The 26070-nt window shown below is 32.3% G+C and overlaps 2 protein-coding genes across 2 annotated transcripts; both read right to left on the bottom strand.

The window, feature by feature from the left end:
* Positions 1-597: 597 nt before the first annotated feature.
* LOC130647459 (uncharacterized) lies at positions 598-12071 on the bottom strand. The gene is made up of 7 exons (XM_057453324.1): positions 11635-12071; positions 10480-10680; positions 3759-3908; positions 3407-3583; positions 2208-2470; positions 893-977; positions 598-806 (listed from the first exon to the last, which is right to left on the bottom strand). Exons 1-7 carry the CDS (start codon positions 11765-11767, stop codon positions 778-780), a joined length of 1038 nt encoding a protein of 345 aa, XP_057309307.1. The 5' UTR covers positions 11768-12071; the 3' UTR covers positions 598-777.
* Positions 12072-13741: 1670 nt separating this feature from the next.
* Positions 13742-23626, bottom strand: LOC130647458 (uncharacterized). The gene is made up of 8 exons (XM_057453323.1): positions 23341-23626; positions 22445-22553; positions 21670-21717; positions 21088-21120; positions 20761-20802; positions 19941-19991; positions 18316-18555; positions 13742-14138 (listed from the first exon to the last, which is right to left on the bottom strand). The coding sequence occupies exons 1-8, from the start codon at positions 23497-23499 to the stop codon at positions 14005-14007; spliced, it is 816 nt and encodes a 271-aa protein (XP_057309306.1). The 5' UTR covers positions 23500-23626; the 3' UTR covers positions 13742-14004.
* Between the last annotated feature and the right edge of the window lie 2444 nt (positions 23627-26070).

Genomic DNA, 26070 nt, shown 5'->3' with positions numbered 1-26070 from the left:
GAAATAGAATACTTAACGGCATAGTTAATAGTGTATTGTACCAAAAAATAGTTTATTTAGCTACGAATAAAATCGAAATGTTTTGATTTCGACTCTATATTTATCCAATCAAAGAGATAGAAATGTTTTCCAGTGTTTAACTTACGTTCGTTGCCGTTATTTGGCAAATATTACGCATGAAAATCTAAATTTCTAAGCATTATAAGCGGTATGGCAACTTTCATATTTTGATTGAACATGCATTAGCCCACTCAAGTTTTTAGGTCAAACTTGTTTTAGCTTATTTTAAGTTTTCGAGCATGTTCTAGAGTGTCACGTTTAGTTCAAAGAAGTAGATAAACTTCAACAACTTTATGCCAGCTAAACAAAGGAACCCTGTTTTTTTATTTTTAGAAGTTTTTTTAATTGTTTTTCAATCATTTCATAATTATTTATCTGAACAAAAGTCTGTTGTCTGTTTCTTACACCTGTATCTAGAAAATAAAAATATCAAATGGCTATGAGTTATTGGACAAGTTCTAAAATCGAATAGCGAAAACTATGAGTACAAAAGGGACAAAAGCTGAAAAATTATAAAACAAGAAAAGAACTTCAATATTTCTATTAAATATACATATTTTTAATCACGTAGCCTAAAAATATACATTAAGCACGATTAAATATGTTATAGATATATCTAATACATATGTTAAAAAAAAAAATATACTGGAAACATGTCTGATAGTTTGATTTTTCAATTAAATATCTATGGATCCCTTGATGATCCCCGGATGAAGCTCAGATACTCTGTCTTGGGGATGTATTTCCTAGAAAAGATAAAAAGATTAAAAAAAAAGCATAAAAGAAAACGAGCGAACGAGCAAAGTAATTAATCAACAAATCGCTAAATTACCGACGCATTTTGCAGAAAAATAATATATTCCATCAACAGCAATATCTCCCAGAGGTCCATTACCACGAGTGGCTTTTATTTCCAGCTAAAAAATTGAGTCAATTAAACTTAAACAACGAAAGAGATTGTTACACAAAGGTAAAAATCATAAAGAAAAAGATAAGCTCAAACAAACAAAAACGTGGAATAGAAATTCAAATAGGTCTGTTGTGTGCATTGCATTGTTGTTTGCAGAGATTCAGTCACATTGCATTTTTAGTGCCTAACAACTGCGTGGGCAACCAGGGACCATCTGAGAATAAAATTGAACCAATTTTCTAAAAGCAACTCATCTATTCCAGAAAGCAAAGTGGTACTGGCATCATCAAAAATTTTTTGAACCTTTATATCTCTTGAACGATTCGCCAAAAACACTTAATTTTATACATTTCTGGAGGTTAACAAATTTCCAAAGAACGTCGACATGTAATTACTAACATCATTAAAATGCAAACAATAGGTACTTTTTCATCGACATTCTGCGTAACTGGATTGGTCCAGATTTATTGGCTAGTAATAATAATAAAAACAAAACTAGTCGATTAGGCCATGGAAGAGTCCACAAGAAAAACAAGAAAAAATCCGTCGCTTGAATTATGATGACGTCAGATTTTACCCGCATTTGGCTATTTTTATAATAGAAATTTATTTACCCATTGCCTTCGTTGTATAGAGCCTAAAAACTCTGATCAAAATATTGTAAAGCAACACGTGCTTTGATAATTTCTCCAATGTGTCTGTTTTAAAACAAGTCGATTGACCAGCTTCATTCCTGTTTTGGTTCAACGTGGTCCCCAGTTACCTGCGCATAATTTACCCATATCCAATTTATTTGGCCTTATACTTGCGGTGGAATGACTTCGTTAATTTTAAAAATGCTATTGACGTCAGTCCAATGCATTGGCATCACCTGCCCGTCACAGACAGGAGAGAAATATGAAAGTTGAGTGCGAGATCTGTAACATTTTTATATGAACCTGCTTTATTTTCTCTTTCTCCAGAGTCACAATATCTACATTAATCTGCTACTTTCATGCCGGAGATGGTCAATATTATATTTTTGGAATATTCATGACTCATTTGACGTAACTTTTGATGGCCTTGGAAATAAACGACACAAACAAACCATAAGTGATAAACCACGTGAAAAGTTTAGTATTCTGTTAAGGATTATCATTCTTATTCATCACCTTTGTAGTATTCCTACACCAAAACTGTTTTTTTGATTATAAAACCGAAAACAACAGGGGTTAATTTATCTTGTTGCTTTTCTTACCTCGAATTGGGCTGGGCTGTTAATAGTTAAAGCAACAGGAACCCAATATTTGCCTTGATCACCATGTCGTATGAACAGCTCTTCTTCTTTTTCCTGAGACCTTATGTGTATACTAAATGAACCTTGGTGAATACCGTACATATGAAACCACAAAATGAAACAACCACCTGCAGCGCCTGTCCCCGCCACCATGTCTGATTTAAGCACAGCTACGTCACCTGGTCTTCCATGCTTTGCCATAGCAAGAGAAATACAACCGTAGACTAAAATAAATATGAAAAACAACTTAGAGTTCTGACACAGTCAAGTTTCAACCTCAAAACAGTCAAAGTGTATGTTTTTTTTCTGATGCTAAATCTAATAAAGAAAAAACATTGCAGAATACAGACTACAAGAACAAATGAAACCATTTCACAAAGTACAACTAAAAGGCTTCGTGTTGCCAGAGAACATATTTAGTAATTTGATATTTATGAAAAATAGAAAAAATCGCACTCTTTTCCAATTTTGAACAATCGGGTAAAAAAATTTGGCACAAGAGGAGTTTTGGGAAATTTTTTACATTTGCCAAAACCATTAACACATTTATACACCGTAGGCAGGAAGCTTTGAAAATGTAACTTCTCTATATACATGGATATACTATGCAAATACAAAAAATAGCTGAAATAAAAATAAGGTCACGTGTTAACATTTTTTTTGCCAATTGTAGCCCTCTGTAAACTTACATATTTTTGCAGAACATCCGTAAGAACAAATAAAAGAAAACTTGAAATATAAATACTCGTCCCTAACGTTCAAGTATGAAGTCAACAATGCCATTACTTCTAGCAAGCTTCTTATACAGGTTGCCATTTTTACCAGTATATTGGTTACTATGAATACTTAACGTTGTTTCGGTATTTCAATACGTGTTGCTGGATTTCGATTTCAGATAATTATTTTCACACTTGGTGTTAAAATTATATCACAGAAATGGCTAATAAGAGTGACGGACGGAAGACGTAAGGCCTGCAATCACAATAGCTGCTCAACTAGACAACCGCCTAAGACATCGATCTTATTCTCATGGTGAACGTTAACTAGAAATGATCAAGTCCCACTTTTAAAGGTATCTGATATGACTCGAACGGGAATAAAACCCAAGACCTTCCGCACTAGAGGCGAACCCTCCACCATAATGTTAAAATTTAACGTACCATCGTCTAAAGTAAAATCATACCAAGGACTTGTTCCCTCTACAGGAAGAAATGAATAACCATTAGCAATGAGCTCGTTGTAGTAATAATAAATCTTTCTTGGATCTTGCAGCACAAATCTGTAGCGGTAGTTGAGATTGACAACTGTAAACTGTAATAATGGTGCGTTTCCGATCGCTGAAAATAGACAAAGAAGGCGTATTATGGCGACAGGGAAAAGGGTGGATGCGCAAGTGTCGTTAGGATAACAAATATTTTGTGAATTAGGGGAGACGTTTCATTTCTAGAAGCTAATTATGGTTAATCATATTTTTCCATACTAAGAAGAAAATGCAACACAAGAGGCTCATACTCGTCCTTAGACAGAAACGATCTTCATTAGGCGGGCCGACACATGTATGTGCCATTTCTCTGTCTCCTTTGCACGTACGACTTCTTTGTTGATTTCCAATCCCGTTTGCAACGCAGGCTGTCCATTCACTCCATCTACTCCAATAAGCAACTAAATAATTAATGGTAGATGACATTGGCTGAAACTTTTATAACAGTATTAAAATTTACTTAAAAATGGAATAATCCTAACTGGATTGTATGATGCTGCCGTGAAATTTTAAACCGCAAGTTTGTTTTAGCGTTTTATTACGGAAATCTCTGAAACTGGATTTTTAAACTTTTTCTTTTGCATGTAATTTATTGGAACCGATTGAATCAACTTATGAAGATTTAACTTTTGAATAGACCTATTTCTATATCTATTTGGTTCCGCAAAATATGCATGCGAAAATGCAGAATAGCATAAAAACGAGATTAGTTATGAGCAAATTTCGGGATGCTGCTTGTTTACATGCAAGTTTGAAGAATGTATCAACAAAATATTGAATTTGAAAACTTTTCACTGGCAGTTTCACATAATCGTAGTTAACACGTTATAAAGAGGGTGTTGGTAGTGGTAGTGTGACAAAAAAAAAGTAAAAAATTTCAGGTTTTAAGGGCGTTTCTTTTGGTATATGTTAACTAGCTAGCTAGCTAAACCTCTAAAACGTAGCCACGTTTTTTGAATAATGTGAATACACTTTTATTTTACTGTTTCCAAGTAAAATTATAACTAAAACTCAATATACAGTTTACTAGTGCTCAGTGGTACTTCGTATTACTCCGATCATTTGAAAAAATTAAAATTAATTTGCTGGTGTCCTAAGTAGCCAGAACCTAAGCTACAATCCTGATAAAACATATATGTTGTATCATGTCATATCATTTTGAGCTCTCCATTTCCCTAAAATCAATATTAAATATGCTTGACTCATGCTAACAGAAGTACTCCAGAAACCTGGAGTACTAAAGAAAAGTAAAATTGACTTTAGGGAAAAGGGGAGGGGGCAGTAAAGAGATTTCAACATCAAGAATAATGGAAAGGCTGGATTTTCTTATAGAATTTTCACAACTAATTTTTCCAGGGTTGTTGTTTATAGCTTAGCTGCACGAGTAATCAACAAATCATTTTTCAACATTTGTTGCGTAAAATGGTATTTAAAATATTAATTAATATTTTGAAACTATTGGCTGTTGTGATTATGTAACCGCAGACTCCCTCTGTCACTACTTTCTCCATTACTGTCAATAATCGTACATTTGTATCAAACATTGTGATGGTTAACCTTAATACTTACAGTTTGTAATTAATATGTATTGATACAGCATGGAGCTTATCATAAATCTCCATATATAGAAAAAGGAAAGTCTTTTTTTAAATAAAACCCTGTGTTTTTTAGGTTTTTATCCCAAAAAAAGGAAAATGAAATAATATACATTTTCTTATAAGGATGTCTGGATTTCAGCTGTAAACATGCTTAATTTTTGTCAAAATCTCAGTCTTGATGTTCTTAAAAACCAGGCCTCTATGTATTTTGTTTTCTTGCTTACATGAAATTTTGAAAATTAATCTTGCAGAATTGTTCAAATTGTTTATTTACAGAAAATTAAACTGGATAAAATTTTTCCAAAGTGTCGATTTGTGAAAATATAAAACCAAAAATTTCACACTGTTTTCACTCCTTAAGTTTGACGTGAAAAGCATTGTGTCGACAAAATCTTACAGCAAATTTTTTTTCTAGGCAGTAACGTCAGTAACCATTTTGTGTTTTTTTTTCAAACAACAATTTTTATAATTGTTTTGTGAAGTGATCCTCTCAAGGGAAAATTTTGTGTTTTACTGAGCAAAATCACTGCACAATTTTATTTGCCTAAAAAAAAAAAAAGATGGTAATTCTCTGAATAGAAAATTTAAGAATTAGGATATCATCCCTTTTGTCACCTTTATTTTTTAGAATTTTAAATAAATTGTTTTTTACCAAATACAAATTACGATGGAGGCTCAAAATGTAACACAAATAACCAAGAACATTCCAAGGAAAATTTAAAGTCCAAATTTTCCCACCAAGTCAAATTACTATCCTAATTCTAAATCACGAATGTGTAAAATGTGAGTTACAAATACTTCCACCACTACCCTGACTTAGAAAAAAATAAACGAGGTAAGGCATCCACAAGGTCAACCCAACTACTATTTTAAAACCACAGTTAGTAAGCCTGGCTAATGTTATTTTCACAGATGTTGCTTAAAAAAGAAAGTACACTAATAACTGATGACACAGGATATATACCAGCAACAACACCAATTTTGGTAAACAGCTAAAAATTTCACGTTTGTTTGGCACAAGTCAGCAGCCAGCCAGCCAGCTAGCTACTCATATCATATTCAAACCAAGCTAATATCTAGTTCATTGAACACAAAGAATAATAAACAAAAGCATTAGAACGCCCCAATGATACATGCTATTATCCCATATTATCACCAAATGTTAATAACAATATTTATTACCCCACTATTGAGTATTTTCGAATGTTTACGTTTATTCGAACGTTCTCGGAAAATTTGATTGGTTTTTTTTCACGTGACCAGTCTATATGACGCCGTATTAACCGTCATCAAAACAAAAACAAAACAAGAAAGTTAATTTAAAGTGGTACAAAAATGTCAATTACTCCTTGTTTTCGTCTGGTAGACGATAGTTTATTTGACGATTTAAACGAAATAGACGAAATCATAGCAGGACAACAGTCAAAAGCTACAAAATATTGTAATACGTTTGCAGCATTTTAATACGAACACTCCACCAGCGAAACGACAAAGAATTGAATTTTAAAACTGTTTTGAAAATATTCTATTTTTAAAAGTTGTATTGTATTGTTTATTTTTGAACGAGTTGTGGATCGAATGTCTGTGTACGATCGAAATATAAAATGGTTTCCACCTAAGCCTTGTTTTTGTTAAAGACCCCTGGACTCTAAAACCTTTTTTTCATTAATGGTTATGAAATAATCAGTGGGGTAATAAATGACTTATTAACCTTATTAGCCTGTTTATACGGGAAAATATAGACCTCTGTCACTCGAAATATAAAGAAATATAAAGTAATAAATATAAAGAAAGTTACATGGTTTCCACCTAAGCCTTGTTTTTGTTAAAGACCCCTGGACTCTAAAACCTTTTTTTCATTAATGGTTATGAAATAATCTGTCACTCGCATGGACCTCACTGCGTTCGGTCCATGACGTCATGACCTCGGTCTATATTTTCCCGTATAGACGGGCTAAACGGTTAATAAGCCATTAGTATGACAAATTGATTTTGCAAATATTGCAAGTAAACAAACCATATCATACCTAATCTCGTTTTCATGTTATTCGGTATTTTGATATGTATATTCCGCGGAACGAAAATGGATATGACAATAGGTCTATTAGTGATAAAAATTTTACTTGGAAAGTTCGCTTCACAACATCACTGACGTTGACGCATTTTTGTTAACCAGGTACGATAAAAATTAGATCTTTATTTACATTTTTGTGGGATCTTTGCTTCTTGATTATGTTTTAAAGACTTTTTCGTTATATATTTTTCTTTCAAGTTTTAAGTACACAGAGACAAAGAAACTCTTAAGGCACAAGGAAAAGCAAAAAAGACCTAAATATGGTGTTTGCAAACAAATTAAAGAGAAGACATATTAGAGGGTTGTGATGCAACGGGTTTCTGCAAAATAATAATAACATAACCATTTGATAATAGTCACATTCAATTTTTCAAGATTTTTCTATTAAATAATGGGTTCTTGAGTATTTTTATGTCCGAGAGATACCCTGTGTAATTAGGGTGTCAACAGCTTACACCCTACTGATACAAAGTAACTAACAACGTAAACAAAACTTATTCTTTTCTCTGTTTACCAACTAAGGGGGTGTTCATACCAAGAATTTCGGCCTGGGCTGAAGTTTCAACTACGGCATTACATGAAGAATTGAGCATCATTTATTCTCGTAATTTTTTAACATAGGCTAACATGCAACTATAAATGCAACCATAGAAGTAGAACTGCACTACAACCCTTACTGATTTTAAGGGTCTTAATGTGCACAAAAAATTTAGCAAACTTATATCGATATGTCAAGAACGATCAGAATTGCTGTTAGAAAGATTAAGAAGAATTTTGATGAGAAAAAGATGTAAAATAACAAAAAATTGATACACAGTAGTAACTGATTACAAATAACGAGTCTGAAGAATAAGCTAGTAGATATTAAAAAAAAGCTGCATAATTCCTACAAAAAGACAAAACAGCTACAAAAAAAGAGAGCAACCTCAGTCATCAAAAATAATCCAGAATACTTTTTTTTCATTTGCTAAGAAAAAGAGTAAAAAATATACAAAAATTGGTCCATTAATTGATGAAAATAAGAATTATATTACTGACAGTAAAGAAATGGCTGACACACTACAAAAACAATACATGTCTGTCTTCAGCAACCCTTATATTGAAACAGACTCATCAGAATGCAATAACAAAAACTATCCCCATATAAATTATCTTGAGGATATAGTATTTGTTCGAATAATGGTATCACATCAGAAGTGATAAAAACAAGCCATAAACACCCATACACCAGGGGGTGATCAAAGCAGTAAAGCAGAAAATTATAGAACAGTATTGCTGACCTCCCACCTTGTGAAAGCGTTTGAGAAGGTAGATTGCAAATATATTGTGAAGTACATAGAAGAAAACAATTTCTTCAATGAAACACAACGTTTTTGATCATGTTTAAGCAGCTGTTACATTTCAACACTATCTTAATGCATCTGGAAGATGATAAAAATGTTGACACTATCTACTTGGATTTTAGCAAAGGATTCAATAAAGTTGATTACAAAATCCTTTTAAAAGAGCTTCAGAAATTGAAAATAAAGGCAAACTTCTGAAATGGATTGAGTCCTTTCTAACTGACCATAAACAATTCGTTATCTCTGGCCTACCGCAAGGCTCAGAACTTGGACCTTTGCTATTTATCTTGAAGGTATATTATTTAGAATTAAGATGCAATACTTTCATATAGTTAGCTTTGCTGTTAAAAGGTGTCAGACTGTTGAAAGGTGTCAGAACATTGTATGATAATTCATGCTTCAAAGTGATCTCATAGAATGTATATATGGGCAAAGGAAAATAAAATGGATTTCCATAGTAGCAAATTTGTACACCAAAAGTAAGGGAAAAAAGGCCGAATTAAAAAATGTCTCCATGTACCTCTCAAATGATGGCAAAAAAATAGAAGAACAGCCAATGTGTGGGTGGATACTCCGAACGTTTTCTGCGCGTGACAAAGACGCTATACTGACGTTGCACAATACTTTACTTTTACCTTACTTTGACTATTGCTCTCAGTTCTGGTCCCGTTTAAGAGTGGGTCTAATCCAGGATCTACAGACCATACTACAAATTTATATAGAGAAAATAACTGGTATGAGAACTTTTAACAACTGGGAAGAACTATAAGCCTTAGATCTATTTTTACTACAAAGAAGGAGAGAAAGATACCAAATAATTTATGTTTGGTGTATACTTAAAAACCTACTATCTAACATTAACACTGACGTGGAAATCCAGATGCTGTTGGCATAACTGGTTATTTCCATCCAAGACATGGAAGAAAGTGTCAGACAGAGATTGCTACTGTTCGACCTTCTGTTCTGCCGTAAACGCCAGTTTCCTATTTCATGGACCAATCTAAACATCTTCGCGATTTGACAGGATATTCTAAGGACACGTTTAAGAAAAAGTTAAATATCTTTTTTCGATCAATCCCACATGAACCATTCATTCTTCAATGGGATATACCCATTAAAGAACGACTGAGTCAAACTCCTTGGTGGACATGATTAAAAGCGCCGGAATCGACAATGTGGGTGGATGAAGAGTGCATCAAAACAGAATCAAGTAAGTATCTTAAACATCGAGGTCTGATTTCAATGCATGAAACTTCGATGATGATTTCGCTACCGGTCGAAAATACTAGCCCGTTGGGTTTTTGTTTCAATTTCAGCCTTGGGTTAACATTTCATCATGTAACTACAATTCATTGAATTTTCAGTTAAAGCTATGATGAAATATTTGCCACCTGTTCCGAGTTGGAGAATTTTAGCCTCTTCATGTAATTACCCCTAAATTTAGTAAAAGAAAATAAAGTAAGAAATTGTAACAGCAAAATTTTTATGTTTGCATCTTTTACAAGTGGGAAAATACGATTGTGTTTTTCATATTATTGTCAATCTGTAAATTTTAAATGATATTTAAGGGTTACAGTATTCCTAGTACGTCAGCATTTTGACACTTTGACAGCATAGAATACAATTTGTTAAAAAATAACATCTATGAAAGATTCGATTATTAAAGCTTTACCTCCTGCGAAAAAAACAAGTTGAAATCATGATGTTAAATAATAAAGTTTATGTAAAATAATTTAAACGCCAAACTGAACAACCAAAAAACATACATCACGCTTAAAGCTAGTGCATAATTAGTGAACTTTTAAGTCCAAATTCATAACAGCCAATTCAGAATTTGACAAAAATACAATTTCCAGCTAAAGTTAAATTAAATTGTTTCTTCGCAGAAGGTAACCTCTTGAAACTAACACTACTTCTTTAATATCAGCAATTGAAGTGAAATAAACAAAAGTTATACCCTTGTATGAACTTCCTACATCACAAGGTTTACTTTGAAATTCAAAAGTACTACTCTCATTCGTTGAAGTAATGCATGCATTGATATTTTCAGCAGTGCACATCCGATGTCTCTTCATCAGAGGCTGTGGGTCTTCGACCCTCCACTTCCTACATTTGCCCCACGGAGTCCACGAACTCCATACAGAACCATCTTCTTGACCTAAATGTATTGTAAAGAATTGGAAAACAATAAATATACCTTAATAAGTCCTTAACACCACACCCTATGCATTATAGTAATTCTCAAACTTTTAAGTTTAAAATTTTGAGAACCGAAAGTATATATAAAAAAATATTCATAGACAATTACTGTTAATTAGTTAATAATTAGTTATCGTTATCTAGGTCCGGAAAATGTTAAAAATGTTAATTATCGTAATTAACTGTAATTATCAGCTCGTTCCTGATTGGTTAATTTTTATGTATTTTGATCCTCTGCAATTATATCAACATCATTTTACTTGATGTTGATTATATCAACATCATTTTACGATGATGGGAGAAGGATCTCCCGAAACGTCGCATACTAAACTATCATGTTCAAGAAGTGATAAAATTTCCACAGTAATATGAATACTGAATAGACAAACTGAAATAATATCTTCAATAATTCATAGACAACTTTTGAAGCTCACTGTCAACGTGTTGCAATAAATAGTAAGTTTGTGTCAAAAGGGTTGCTGCATCCTTAAAATGAATTTGCTCAATGCAAAATGCTGACCAGATGCAAGCATCTATATCGCAGGATGGCACATTCTAAAAGCCGTCGGAGTTCACAAGAGAGTAGAACGACTATAGAATTGGGTAGTTGAAAAGTGAGTTCCTACTCTTTGCTAAAAACTGTAATTTTATAGACCTTTGCGATAAAAAAAAATTTTCTTTGTATTTTCTCCAAGATTGTAAGGATTTAAACAAAATGAAACTATTTAAAAAAATTAAAAAATCCAAGACTGATTTGGATTGGAGAAATAAGCTGCACATAGCAACCTGCTATTAAGTTCTTAATAGTAGAAATGTGAATTTATTTATTTAGGAATTTAAAGCAACAATGACCAGAAGGAAAGAAAGAAAGTGGACTTTCATATTGAACTTTTTAGATGCACAATAAAAATACCTTTGCAATGATATAACATATTTAGTCCAATCTTATCCAATGCACTTGCTCTAAAGCTTCCTAACAGTTCTTTCTTTTGTACTGGAAGGATTGCATAATGATGGTTCAAACCGTTCATTATGTAGTAATGCATGACAGACTCATAATCATATTCGTTGAGAATAGTGTCTTTAGAAACAGCGTAGTTATCTGAGGAAGAGGAAATAAATAACAGACAAATAACAGTATTACTCGGAAATATGGACAATACTCTACAGCCAGAAAGATGTACATGTCTACTTCATAAACGTTTAGGCCTGGTGGAAAGCGTTTAAATTTTGCGAGTTGCTTTCTCTTGCACAACGTCCCAATAGAATAATTCACGCCGGAGTTTGTATTTAATGAAATAAGATTCTCTGGTGAACTTCAAAACGCGCATTATAGAAAGTGGAGAGAAATTGAAACAACTCACGTTTGTCTGTTCTTAAGGAAATATGCTCCCAATTGATGCGCACATATTCATCGCGGTCTTCTCTCGTCATTTCATGATAAAAACCGGCTGCATGTAGAAGTTCATGTTGAATTGTGTTTACTAGCATGCACGTGGATTTGTCGAGTGATATTCCCATTCGTTGGTTAATTGATAAATATCCGACAAACGAATAACATCTAAATTCAACAGTACACAAGGTTGCAAGCAAAATAATATGTTTCCTATATTCGCCGTTGCTACTTGTTGTTTGCTTTTGTTAAATATTCTTGTTTGCCGCTGCTTGTTGCTTATCAGTGGTTACGTTTTGTTGATGTCCCTGATTTTTATTGTTGTCGTTCTTGCTGTTGTTGTTTTTTAGTCGTTGTTTTTTTTGATGTCGCTGATTTTTATTGTTGTCGTTCTTGCTGTTGTCGTTCTTGCTGTTGTTGTTTTTTAGTAGTTGGTTTTGTTGATGTCGCTGATTTTTATTGTGTCATTCTTGCTGTTGTCGTTCTTGCTGTTGTTGTTTTTTAGTCGTTGGTTTTGTTGATGTCGCTGATTTTTATTGCTGTCGTTCTTGCTGTTGTCGTTCTTGCTGTTGTTGTTTTTTAGTAGTTGGTTTTGTTCATGTCGCTGATTTTTATTGTTGTCGTTATTGCTGTTGTCGTTCTTGCTGTTGTTGTTTTTTAGTAGTTGGTTTTGTTGATGTCGCTGATTTTTACTGTTGTCGTTCTTGCTGTTGTTGTTTTTTAGTAGTTGGTTTTGTTGATGTCGCTGATTTTTATTGTTGTCGTTCTTGCTGTTGTCGTTCTTGATGTTGTCGTTCTTGCTGTTGTTGTTTTTTAGTAGTTGGTTTTGTTGATGTCGCTGATTTTTATTGTTGTCGTTCTTGCTGTTGTCGTTCTTGCTGTTGTTGTTTTTTAGTAGTTGGTTTTGTTGATGTCCCTGATTTTTATTGTTGTCGTTCTTGCTGTTGTCGTTCTTGCTGTTGTTGTTTTTTAGTAGTTGGTTTTTTTGATGTCGCAGATTTTTATTGTTGTCGTTCTTGCTGTTGTCGTTCTTGCTGTTGTTGTTTTTTAGTAGTTGGTTTTGTTGATGTCGCAAATTTTCATTGTCATTCTTGCTGTTGTTGTTTTTTAGTAGTTGGTTTTGTTGATGTCGCTGATTTTTATTGTTGTCGTTCTTGCTGTTGTCGTTCTTGCTGTTGTTGTTTTTTAGTTGTTGGTTTTGTTGATGTCGCAGATTTTTATTGTTGTCGTTCTTCCTGTTGTTGTTTTTTAGTAGTTGGTTTTGTTGATGTCGCTGATTTTTATTGTTGTCGTTCTTGCTGTTGTCGTTCTTGCTGTTGTTGTTTTTTAGTCGTTGGTTTTTTTGATGTCGCAGATTTTTATTGTTGTCGTTCTTGCTGTTGTCGTTCTTGCTGTTGTTGTTTTTTAGTAGTTGGTTTTGTTGATGTCGCTGATTTTTATTGTTGTTGTTCTTGCTGTTGTCGTTCTTGATGTTGTCGTTCTTGCTGTTGTTGTTTTTTAGTAGTTGGTTTTGTTGATGTCGCTGATTTTTATTGTTGTCGTTCTTGCTGTTGTCGTTCTTGCTGTTGTTGTTTTTTAGTCGTTGGTTTTTTTGATGTCGCAGATTTTTATTGTTGTCGTTCTTGCTGTTGTTGTTTTTTAGTAGTTGGTTTTGTTGATGTCGCTGATTTTTATTGTTGTCGTTCTTGCTGTTGTCGTTCTTGCTGTTGTTGTTTTTTAGTAGTTGGTTTTGTTAATGTCGCAGATTTTTATTGTTGTCGCTCTTGCTGTTGTTGTTTTTTAGTCGTTGGTTTTGTTAATGTCGCTAATTTTTATTGTTGTCGTTCTTGCTGTTGTTGATTATTGTTGTTGCTTTGTTGCTGTTAAAACTTAGATGCCTGAAAATCTAGATTACCCTAGTCCACTGAATATTGTTACGATGTCTGTTTCCGCTGGATTATATGGATGCTCTTCGAATTTTAGGCAGGAAAAGCTATTAAGTTCAATATTGATGACGTATCGAATGAGTGTAATTTGATCTTCAGCTAAAAATTAAAAATTATTTAAACAGGGTAGTTCAAAACAGATTAAAACATACATGCAGATTTTCCAAAAAACGATTTTCATTCTCCGAAGTATGACCATACCAGCTTTATGCATATTTTAAACTTATTGTTACATTTTTTGCACACTAAAAATAATTTGAACAAATTAGCTCTAAATAGAGTAAAACATTACAAGCAAATTTTCTAAAAAAACGATTTTCATTCATTTTTAACTGAAGGATAATCATTCCAGCTCACGCATATTAAACATTTAGGTTGTTTATACGCAATGCTTTCTAACATATAATAGTCCGCAACCCGTGGATAAATCCATGTGTTCGCCCGTCCTTTTTTTACCGCCTTTTGTGTCTTGCTACTGTGGTTACTATTATGCGGAAGAGACAGACAGACATACGTACATAATATAGATATTCAGTCATTTTTAGAGAAAATTTTGGAACTTTTTGGATTTTTTTTTTCTCGGTCAAACACCTCGCTCACTTATTCTGTTTGAAATACAATCGGAAGAATATATAATACAAAGAAAAAAAATTGTTTCTCCCAACCTTTTTCTTTCTTCAAAGAAAAAAAAAAGATTAAAATTTAACGATCTTGTTACCCTATTGAAGTTTTTGAAAAATTCACCAAAGTTTATCCATGCAAAATTCAGAAATTTTGCAGTAAAGCTAAACTACATATTTTTCTTTCGCAAACACTTTCATAAATTCGCGTTATTAAATAGCTTTTCTAGGATTTAATTTCCATGGTTTTGTTCGATTTTGTTTGGTTGCAGTGATTAGAAATTCGTAGGAAATTATGAACACCTGGCTTTTTTTGACGCTCTTACAAAAATACAAAAAATATTTTCTTCGTTTTGTTATTGAATGGTAGATAATTTCAGCAAGTTGACATTTTGATATTGCCACAATGCACGTTTAGCCGTACATGCGCACAACACACAAAACATCCTAAATTATGCTGTAATGGCTTTCGTAGTGGTAACTATTGTTTATAATAAATAGAGATTGTAAAAAAAAAGAAGTACAAGTAACAACTTTGCCAACTCAGATGGATAAGTTCAGGAATTATAATGTCTTGCTTTGTATACTATTTTTTCTGCACAAGTAATACATGGAAAACTGAAAAATCAAAATAGCTTGTTATTGTAACACAATATTTTAGAAAGCTCATTTTTAGAAAAACGCTTTTCTAATTATCAAAAAATAAACGTTTTAGGATGCAAGACTCATCAGTGGCTATCCACAAGACATAGACGGCTCATGTTTGGTACCGTTGGATAGAGCAATTAAGGCTCTTTCTTAAAAATGAATTGGCATTTTTGAATAGCAACTATTCCTAATGAGTTTAAGTCGTCAAGGAAAAATCCTTTATATAGCAAAAGAAAAGGAAGAAAAAGGCCTTGACGGTTCACGTGTGGTAGGTCCCATTAGGGAACCCAATTCATGCTTTTTTAAACACTGATGAGCACTTTTTGCATAAAACTCTGCCATAGGATTTCAGGCTGGGAAGAATATAAAGGTCTTAAGGGTAGAGGCCAACAACAAAAGAAAATAAATTTCAAAATTAATGATAAAAAACCATGGAAAGCATTTTGACATCTTAAAAAGTCTGTTCAGAAAAAATCACTAAGTTTTAAAAACTCCACACTTTAAATCTTTCTCCAAAACATTTTTATTTTACAACTGATACACTGAAACTTTCTTCTCCCGCACGCCTAAACGAAATACTAAATCAAATTCCCAAGCAAAAAATGTATGTAAGGGAACTCGAAATATTATCCCCATCGTCTTCCAACGTATTTTAACTGCGACATGTTAAGTATGAGCAAGTTCTTAAGAAAAAACTAAGTTTGATGACATACCTGTCAATTACGTTAAATTCTTTTTGTTCTTACACATATCATAAATACGTGCATTGACAAAAAAGCTTTCCCTGTCAAAAGTGAATGTTTCTACATCACTTAAAGACCTACGACCGATTCCAAACCTTCCTTATTTGAAAGGACTTCAATAAGTATTGGGCGTTCAATTAGACGAATTCAAGTTGAACTTATCACGTACATAGCGTAGTATCGTGTTATCATGGCAGCCTAGCTATATTGCGTAAATCGAGACACATAACACCTTTTCAAGCTACAACAAATTAGCTGAAATGCTAGTGTTGTCGAAGTTAGACTTTAATGACATTGTTTATTTTCTATTAAAGGCTACCAGAATTTAGAAGTCGCATAAAGTGATGGTATGCACAGCCAGATTTGCATGAAGAGATACAGACATTAGTTCGATAAAAACATTAACAAGAAAGACATTCGTCTTAGGCATCTGTGTGCTAATCTAAGTAAACCGATAGATACGTGTCTTTGCGCTATCTATATAACAGCCAAATTTTTTTCAAGATTTAAACTCTATTTTGAATGTTCTCTAGTTATTGTAAATCTTTAAACATAAATTAACATAATACATACATAATTGTAAAGGTAAAGGCAACTACTTAAAATTTGGATTTTTGAACGTTCACTGATTTAGCACAACATTCAATCAAAATATAATTAGCTCTTCTAATAGTAAGAAAAATACTGTTTTTATTTTTCAGTAACTATTCCTGGCTTAAACTTTCAAAATGTTGAATCAAACTTGAAAAACCTTGTAGCTGTTATGTCATAATTACTATAAATGCTTGAAATTTAAAAAAAATCATTCAAGAAAAAATATCGTTAACTACATTATTTCACATTTTTGTGTCCGTTTGGCTAGGGTTGTAATAGTATATATGTTATGTCATTTTTGCCATGTTGGTAGAACCACAAACATTTTGGCGCCTGTTATTATGACAACTTCTTTAGTGAAAATGTGAAACATTTTTGCCATTTAATCAACAAACCATGCCTTTTTCTTATTCGAATTGTATATAAGTAGCACCATTTCCAGGAAATATTTCAATATAATGCTAGAGATTTTTCACCAAAGCATCAATAAGTCTTGTCAAAGTCTTCCTCCAAAACAAGTGTTCTCTTCATAGCCCTCATGGAATTTTGCAAAACTCATTTGGAAAGTGTCTATTGCCAGAAGCTTTGAATCTACAAAAGTAAACATACAAAGTTGTGATAAATATCAACAAATTGTGATACATTATACGTTTACCAGCTACAAAATGTAACCAGCTGACTATCTATTCAATTTATCATGTTGGTATAAAATGTCTTGTTACTTAAAAACAAAAAATAAACCTAAGACAACATAAAGCTCTTTTGAATCTGACACAACGCTCTTTCAAATTTGTTGAAAGTAAAACTATAAACAGTTTTATGTTCACACTTGCTAGCACAGTAGAAAGCAATTTTGTATCTTACTGTAAGATCAATAGAATTAAAAATAAATCTGACAAAGCTAAACAGTCAGAATCTGGCTTACCTACGCAAAATTAGCTTTAGCTATATGCAAGGTAAAAATAGACATACAAAAACAACCTTTTTAAGACATTAGAAAATATAGAAAGCGAAAAAAATTGAGGAAATTTGATATACTCACCTTGTTCTTTTCTTTCCTTACTGATCGAGTCGAGGAAAGAAGTTTATGCGATGAGCAAATCCAGCGTGCCGTGGCCACATTGCCCAAGAAATAATGGATTAACTGCTTGTGTTCACTGTCAAGAGTGTACCCAGGTATAAAACCATGAAGTTGGAAAAAAAGAAGAAAGATATGCTGACTATTTTAATCATATGGGAACCCTGTCCACAGATGAATGAGTGTCATTAATATAGAGATACATAAAAGATCTGTTTGCATTACTTTACACGCGCTTTCTTTTCGCATAAGGTCATGCAACAGCTGCAATTCTCGTGCCATTCCCTTGTTGCCGTCGTCTAAGCTGCCCATCCTCTTTGTGTCATATAGGCGATTTAAAGTAGACTTTTCCACAGGTTAACAACTATTTTTTTTAATTAGTTTGATGCATATTTAGTAATATTTAGCTATCTTTTAAATCTTTAGCAGATTTTCCTGATGAAACAGAATTTCTGGATAAAGATTTGTGTGGGAGAACAACACCTGAATTCGGTTCCTGAACTGAAAAATTGACCAAACGGGTTTAATACCTTAGGTTTGTACGATATATGCTTTTGCATTGACATAAAAAATTACTACTTTAACGATCTTACCATAATCATCGACTTTAATCATATATGGAATTTTTTTAAGTCTCCAAGCTGTTGGTTTAGGTGCGATCTCTGCATATACACTATCTATGGTCAATACTCTTTTTTGTCTCTTTTTTTTTTCATTTGGTACACCAATATCTCCTTCCTTCAACTTAAGCTTGCGCTTCCTTTCTCTAATTTTTTTTTCATCTGGTACCACAATATCTCCTTCCACCAAGATAATGTTGCTCTTGTTTGACACTAGAGAAAGGTTATAACTTAAATACTGCAACTTTATACATATTGCTATATATAACTATATTGCTATTGATATCAATAAAAGCTGTGAATTAGAACCACCATTCTATGCACAAAAGTCGCAAAAGTAAAACAACTTAGTAAAATTTTCTCAAGGTATCAATTCAATCAGCAAAAATTCATATTTGCAGAAATCAGATTGCTTAGCAGAAAGACAGATGGAAACACCGACGCATAGGTATACACACAGAATAAGAGTCAGACATACGCAGACGTATATGTATATTTGAGCTCCTTTATTTCTGTAACATTATTCTACAAGTTTTTCAGAGCAAAACAAGAAAAAAACAAAAAGAACATTAAAAAGAACATCAGAAAGAAGAAAAGTACATGTCATATTTTATGAGGTTTTATCTTGAAGACATGATTCAAAAATCGAATGATACAATATCTTCATTTGAAAAAGTGATTCGAATACCATTTATTAAAAATAAAATTTAAAAAAACGGCATCTTTTAATTTCAAACTCAAAACACGGTCATTACAAACATTACAAACACGAAAACACCAGCCAGTTAAATCTAAAATCCGGATGATAAAAAAAATATTTGGGAAAATTGAAATATGCATTTTGACATTTCGTATCGTTGGGCCATATTAAACACACAGGTGTCTTCGCAAATCGTAATCTTCAAAATAAAGATAAATTTTAAGATTTGCATGGCACTGCTTTCTCTATGACGTCTGAAAAATGGCGTCGTTAATTTTCATTTTCGCTGTCATAGGTTTTAATACAATGAAGAAGTTGTGCGAACATTATGACATGTTTGTTGCGGACATGTTCAGATTGATTAGGTGATGTTTTTCATCAAGACAGTATAACGTAAGATATTTTATATTGTTGTTGCCTGAATTGAAAGTGAAATCTGATACCCTCATGATTTTTTTACCACGATTACTGTGTAAACTGTCATTAAATTGCACCCTTTTCTAACTCGCACCTTTTTCTCCTAAGTAGCGCCCAGTGCCTCCTTGCACATTAGTCAATAAATTAAGCTCTTATTTATCATATATACTCTCATGATTGACTCTTAAATCATTGTGTGTTTTTAATAATTTTTAGTAATTTTAGTTATAATTTAATAACTCTTTAATCAATACTGCGGTCACTATTAAGACTAATTATGAACACACTTTTAAGGACACAAATTGGATGAGCAAAAAACTCATCTTCTTTAAATCTATAACTAACGAATAGTTTTGCCGTTTGATTCGATCGTTAAATAAGTTTTTTATTTGTTGCCTATTTTTGATAAACTTAAATCTTTTAAAGCATTAGATGAAATTTTTCCATATTCATTAGCAAACAAACAAATGAATGAAAATACCTTCCATATTTGCGTCAATTATGGTATATTCAGCCGTATTTTTTCGTGGTTCTAAGAATAACAATGCATATTATTTAACACATTTACCGAAATTTGTTCATAGATTCTATGCAGTGGATGAAATGTACGGCTTAGAGTTTATTCATTGTTATCCTTGTTTGATTGACCAAAAAAATAATAAGATCGCCTCAAAATGCCGTTTAATAAAATAATGTGGTGGAAATGACGCAGGACAGCTGATATTGTAAACGTTTTGAAGAAACGGACGTATTCTTATAATAAGAATAAACAAATTTCCTGATTTGCGTTATTTAAATGCTTTTAAAGTTAGCTCACGCTGAATTGCGCTAATTAAATTCTTTTCCAGGAATTGTTACAGCCATTCGCGTTCCTTATCAAGTTTTTTGGATTTTTTTTTAATTTTTTTTTTACTTAGTTTCGAAGAAATTCATCTGATCTAACTGCATCATAATTAATGATGTAATAGTTGGTAACCAAACAGTAATTTCTTTAAATTCTTCTTGCAGATTTTAACAAAGTAAACCTTTTTTTGCAGACTACTAATGAGATCCTGAGACAAGCAAACTTTTGAAGTTTAATAATGATCCTATCTGTAATTACAGGTAAAATGTCATTATGTATTGCGTATTATGAAATATAATATCACAAGTTTCCGTATCTGAAAAGGGATCCTTAAAAAATTCAAAAAGACTTAATAGTATTTCATCCTCTATAACATACAAAAACTCATTTATCTTTAATTTCGCGATCTTTAATTTTGCGCGTTGTTAGTTCCTAAGGTTATAAAATGCAATTTTACCTTTAATTCTTGCGATAGCATCGTTTAGTTGAGCTATAAAACCTAGGGTAATAAAAAAGGCTCAGATAACATCTCACCTTTGTAATATGCTTTACAAAGTAGACATACTTAAAGAAAACTAATCTGCCACATAAATTCTATGCTTCCTGTATATATGTTTGTATGAGTAATTTTAGCAAGAACGATGATTTTAGGTATGAATAGTTTTCCAACAAGTAGTTTGACGCCAATAATGTATTTAATAGTTAAGTGCTTTTGTAAAAAAAAAACACTTAGGCAGAAGAAGAATGGAGTTAAAAATACAGAAGAATGGAGTTAAAAATATACTTATGTCTTCCACATTGATGTCATCTGAAATTTCTAAAAAAGTTTTTGTGACAAGAGAACATATTATACACGGTCAGTTACTATAAAAATATATATATAATTCGGGCATAAAAAACATCTGGGTTAACCAGGCTGAGCCTGAACAATAAAATCAGTAAACAATGCAAAAAAAAAAGATTTTTTTATTTCAATTTCTTTTTCATAACAAAAAGTTGAGCATATAGACCGTGTTGTTCAGACACAGTAGAATGTGTTTACATGGGAAAAACCATCTGGCCTTGCCATAACATCTGTATACTTAACCAAATTTCTCAGCAAGTGAACTAGATCCCTTTCCATATACACATTTAATTTATAGCAAACGTTTAATAGAGTAGCTGAGATTGCAATTAGGCAGATCAGTCTGCTAAACAAGGCCAGTTCGCCTTTATAAGTGAATGAACAAGTAAACATCTGCAGCAACCTTCCTTCGCAGTGGAACTTAAGTGAAATGTGTAGAAACATTCCCCATCGTGCTCTAAATCAGTTTTTAGCAACAAAAATGTGAATGGGTCTTTAAGTACACCACGGATTAAAATATACCTGGAGTGTCTACCATTATGGGCTCATTTGTTGCTGCCGGTTGTTGATCTGAAAAAGGTTTTGTGATAAGATATTAGAAATTAATAAATTATTTTAAAGACAGTTGTTATAAAAATAAAACACTCATTCTTGTTTCCTAGTACCCTTCACATCTTAATAAATTTAACCACGCAATATTTTCTGTTTTTCACCTGTTTAAAATTCGTTCAGTGTAACCCATTTTCACAACGTTTAAATATATCAATTTATATATCTAAAAGTAAAAATGCAAATTTTGGTTCTTCACCCTTTTTTGTATTACTTCTTAGCCTCCAAAGGCTCAGTATTATGTTTCATCTGACAGTACCGTAACCACAAAATTTAATATTGGGGGCATATATATAAAAATTACTTACATATATGAATTTCGCTTTATATAGTGGCTACCCGAGGCGCTGAGTGGGAAATTTTTAAAAGCTACAAAAATCTTTTTTTACATTTTTTGCAAAAAAAAGACCTTAAAAATCAAGCAGAGTCTTTTTTCATTATAAAAACCCACAGGTCACCTCAATATCTTTTGTAACCGCTCGTCAAAAAGACATGGACCTAGACGTTTTTCTTGACCAGCGTTTTAAGCTCTAAACCATAGAGGCATCGAGTATACTAATTTTTAAACTTGAAAGTAAGCACTGTTTCCATGAGCACACGCCTGAAATGTTTTCCAAGGAGATTCCAGCTTTTCTAGTAGTAACCCTGTTACAAACAAAACTTTAATGAAAAGAAATGCATAACTAACCGTATGTATCAGCCACTGGTCTTCCCTCACATTTTCCATCCTTGTAAAACCCAATATCATCTATTGCAATGTGGAGTTTTTCATAGGGTTTGGTTGCAGTGAATATTAGCTACAATACAGATTATATCGAAAACTTTATTAGCTGCAAAAGTTTGTGCAGTTACAAAAACATAGTAGATATAAAAAACATCCAAACTTAGTTCTCATAATTTAATTCTGTTATTATTTTCAGTTGTTTAAACCCTGTTGGCCATAGGCACCGAGGTTAGAACCATTAAACTTGGTTATCAAGCCTGGTTATTGTGATAAATAAGAAAAAAAAGGAATTACAACTTTTGCAAACTTATGTTGAAATAAAATTAATATTTTAAAAAGTTGTGAACTAAATATTGCTTTTTTATATTCTACATACAAAAAATGCCTTCTAACTAAGCTTTTGTTACGATTAAGAAAGATTGCCCTAAATATTTAGATTTCAACGTATTAGGTCTAAACAAAGTGGCTAAGTTACCACACAAGATCTTGCAAATGGTTTGCAATGAAAAAGAAGATGTGTTAATTTACCTTTAAAATAGTCTCAAATGTTACCTTTCTGACGTTATGGCATAATGTTATAACCTTATAACGTCAAAATTTTAATTTTAATTAATGAAACATGATGGTGAAGGTAGTAATTTTGCACTGAGTGAGTAACTAGGGACAACCTTGGACCAAATTGGGTAAGATTCGCAAACCTGGGTCGCCAAATTTGTTTAGGAATGAATGGGTTCTCAATGTCAACAAAAAACTTTAGACCCGAATATCAGAACTCACACGATAGTTCTTTTCCATTGTTATCCTATCTAAGTGGATTTTTCCATGAGCTTTAACGACTATATAAAAGCAAAAAACATTACCATGTATGAACCCGCAACAGGGTCAATGGAGACTTGGCCTGGATTCCATTCATCTCCATAAGGTTGTGTATTGCTCTGCTGTGAATCCCACAAAATCTTATTTCCATTTGTACCTGGTATTTCCATATGCAAGGTTAACCCTTCTAATGCACCTTTCATGTGATACCAAAACGTGAGACAGCTTCCTGTTGCAGCACCAGGCAATGGTGTACTGCGAAGAATAGCTTTTGAGCCTATTTGACTTCCTTGGATACTGTATGCAGCGACGAATTCATCATATTCTGCAAACGAAGAATGTTAAATTAATTAAGCAGCAATACTTGAGTCTGCTGTGATCATTCCATGTTCAAAGCGTGTGCTTTTTGCTTAAAAAATGTTCTATAGATTTGGCTCATTCAATTTTGTACTTGTAACTACAATATTGACAAAAATCCAACAGGTTTAGTCTCACCTCAAAAACTACATTAGAAACTTTAAAAAGGTATTAAATGTACGTCAGCTCAACATGTCCCGAAATTTCACCATGCTTTAAAAAGGTGCGAGTAGAAATTTTATTAACAAAAGAAAAACAATATCCATTAATCAATTGTCTTTGTTTTGTTATAAAATAACCGGGCAATGTATGCATTTTATCACTAAAAATAGTAAAATTGGATAATATAACTTACGGAACATTTATTTAGCAGTCAGAAACTTTCACTTAGCTTAAATTGAAAATTATTTTTTTAATATTTTTGTCAAAGTCAATTAATTTTAATGAATGCTGGAAATTAGGACGAAATTTTGCAAACATTCTTTTCTAAAGCTATATTATCTTATATATTAATTCCCTTGCGTGAGTAAAACTGTGAGTCCACGACACGGAAATCACGGGTCACTTTCTTATGACGTGGCTGTACGCTAAAATTTAACTAAAAAGATTAGGGATGTACTTCATAGAAATTGTACATAAGGTGTAAATATATACCCCGCTGCTAATAACGATATAAATATATATACCCTTATGCCAAAAAACTCTATGTTAGCATATATATATAGGTATCGCTACATATGAAACGGTATTAGATATTCACAAAGCATACGCACTGTTAAATGAAGTTCCTAGCATAAAACGGAAATTCTGTTTACGAAAAAGATAGCTGTTTTTTTTGAGTATTCTCTACTTTTTCATTCAAAATAAATCTTTAAAAAAACATTTGAAGAAGAGCATGGTTTTATAAATTAATCATAGCAAGGTTCTGTAAGGTTTTTTCATGTTTTATTTTCGGTTTTGATTAAATTATTGTTGCCAGACATGTTTTATAGCTAGCATCATAAAAAGCCAACCACCACCAACAACTAGCTAGCTAGCTAGGAATATATATATATATATATATATATATGTAGCCATGTTCTTTATACCTAGCTAAGTCTCCAGTTTATATTTAAGTGACTAGCTATTAGCTGCTGTAGCTAGCTAATGCTAGCTTTAAACTAAAGATTCCCAGTATATATATTCCCACAAAACACATCAAACATTATTAACCCTGAAAATTTTAAACATTTTCCTGGGATTTTTTTTGGTTTGCGAAGTTCTTTTCCTCCCTGAAAATAAAGTTCAGAAATTACTTATTTTTAAAATGTAAATTTAATTTGTTTCAAATTGTGGGCAAAAACCTTAATCAGCATGCTAAAAGAACTGACTTTTCTTAATTTAGAATTACTAAACACAACCATTTTCTTACATTTAGTGTAAACTTTTGTGCGTATGGCTTATATTTAATACACCAAAAGAGCTACTTTGTTGATTTCAATTTTATACTCTTTGTAAGCTATTTTTTTCTTCTTTTTGACATTTCTGTTTTACCACTCAATTTTTACATTTTATAAGTTATTTGGAACAGAATGGTATGGAATAGACCAAAATACCTGATCTTAGTTGTTTTTAATTTACAGGCTGTGTCTGTGAAACTTTAAGGGGAACATTTGGTGGAAGACAATGGCATGACATATACTGATAGAACTGATTTTTGTTGTGTTAGATGTTATATCTGAACCTTTTTGACATTTTATGTTAATTTTGCGAGGAAGGACCATATATATATACACAGCAGAATTCAATTTTACACCTTGCAAGCTTTGTTTTTCTATATTTTGTATAAATTCTTACTGGGAAGGACTCCGTGCAATATATCGAAATGACTGATCCTTCTCGATTTAAATTTGATGTTCTAAATCGTATATAGTTTTGGAAATTTAATGGGTAAGGGCTAGATGCAATATGTCAAAAAAACTTTTTTTGTTGAATCAGAAGCACTCCCTACAACCATTCTTTTTTTTACACTTTGTGAAGCTTTTGTGAGAAAAGAGTGTATTATCGAAATAACTGTTTTTTGTTGCAAACTCTTTTTCTTTGGCATTTTGGATTAAAATATTGTTTTAGAGGGCATATGCAGTAGATATATGTACTGAAATAGTTAAATTTTGCAAACTTTGATTTTGTCGTTACCTCTCACTTTTTACCTTTTGATTAAACTTTTGTGGGAGACCGTCGGTATGCGAAGGACCAAAATAAGAGATTTTAGTATTATTTAGAATTTGTATTTTGTTTTGCAAAATTGGTGCAAAAATTGACATAAAATGAACTTATATATAGATTGATTGCTGTTGTTTAACATGACTCATTATGACTTATATATATATTTTATGGAAATTTGTGACAGAATACTATGTGAGATTTGAAATTTTGTT

This window comes from Hydractinia symbiolongicarpus, chromosome 6, assembly GCF_029227915.1.
Source record: "Hydractinia symbiolongicarpus strain clone_291-10 chromosome 6, HSymV2.1, whole genome shotgun sequence".
NCBI lineage: Eukaryota > Metazoa > Cnidaria > Hydrozoa > Anthoathecata > Hydractiniidae > Hydractinia > Hydractinia symbiolongicarpus.
This window is presented reverse-complemented; position numbering and strand designations above follow the sequence as displayed.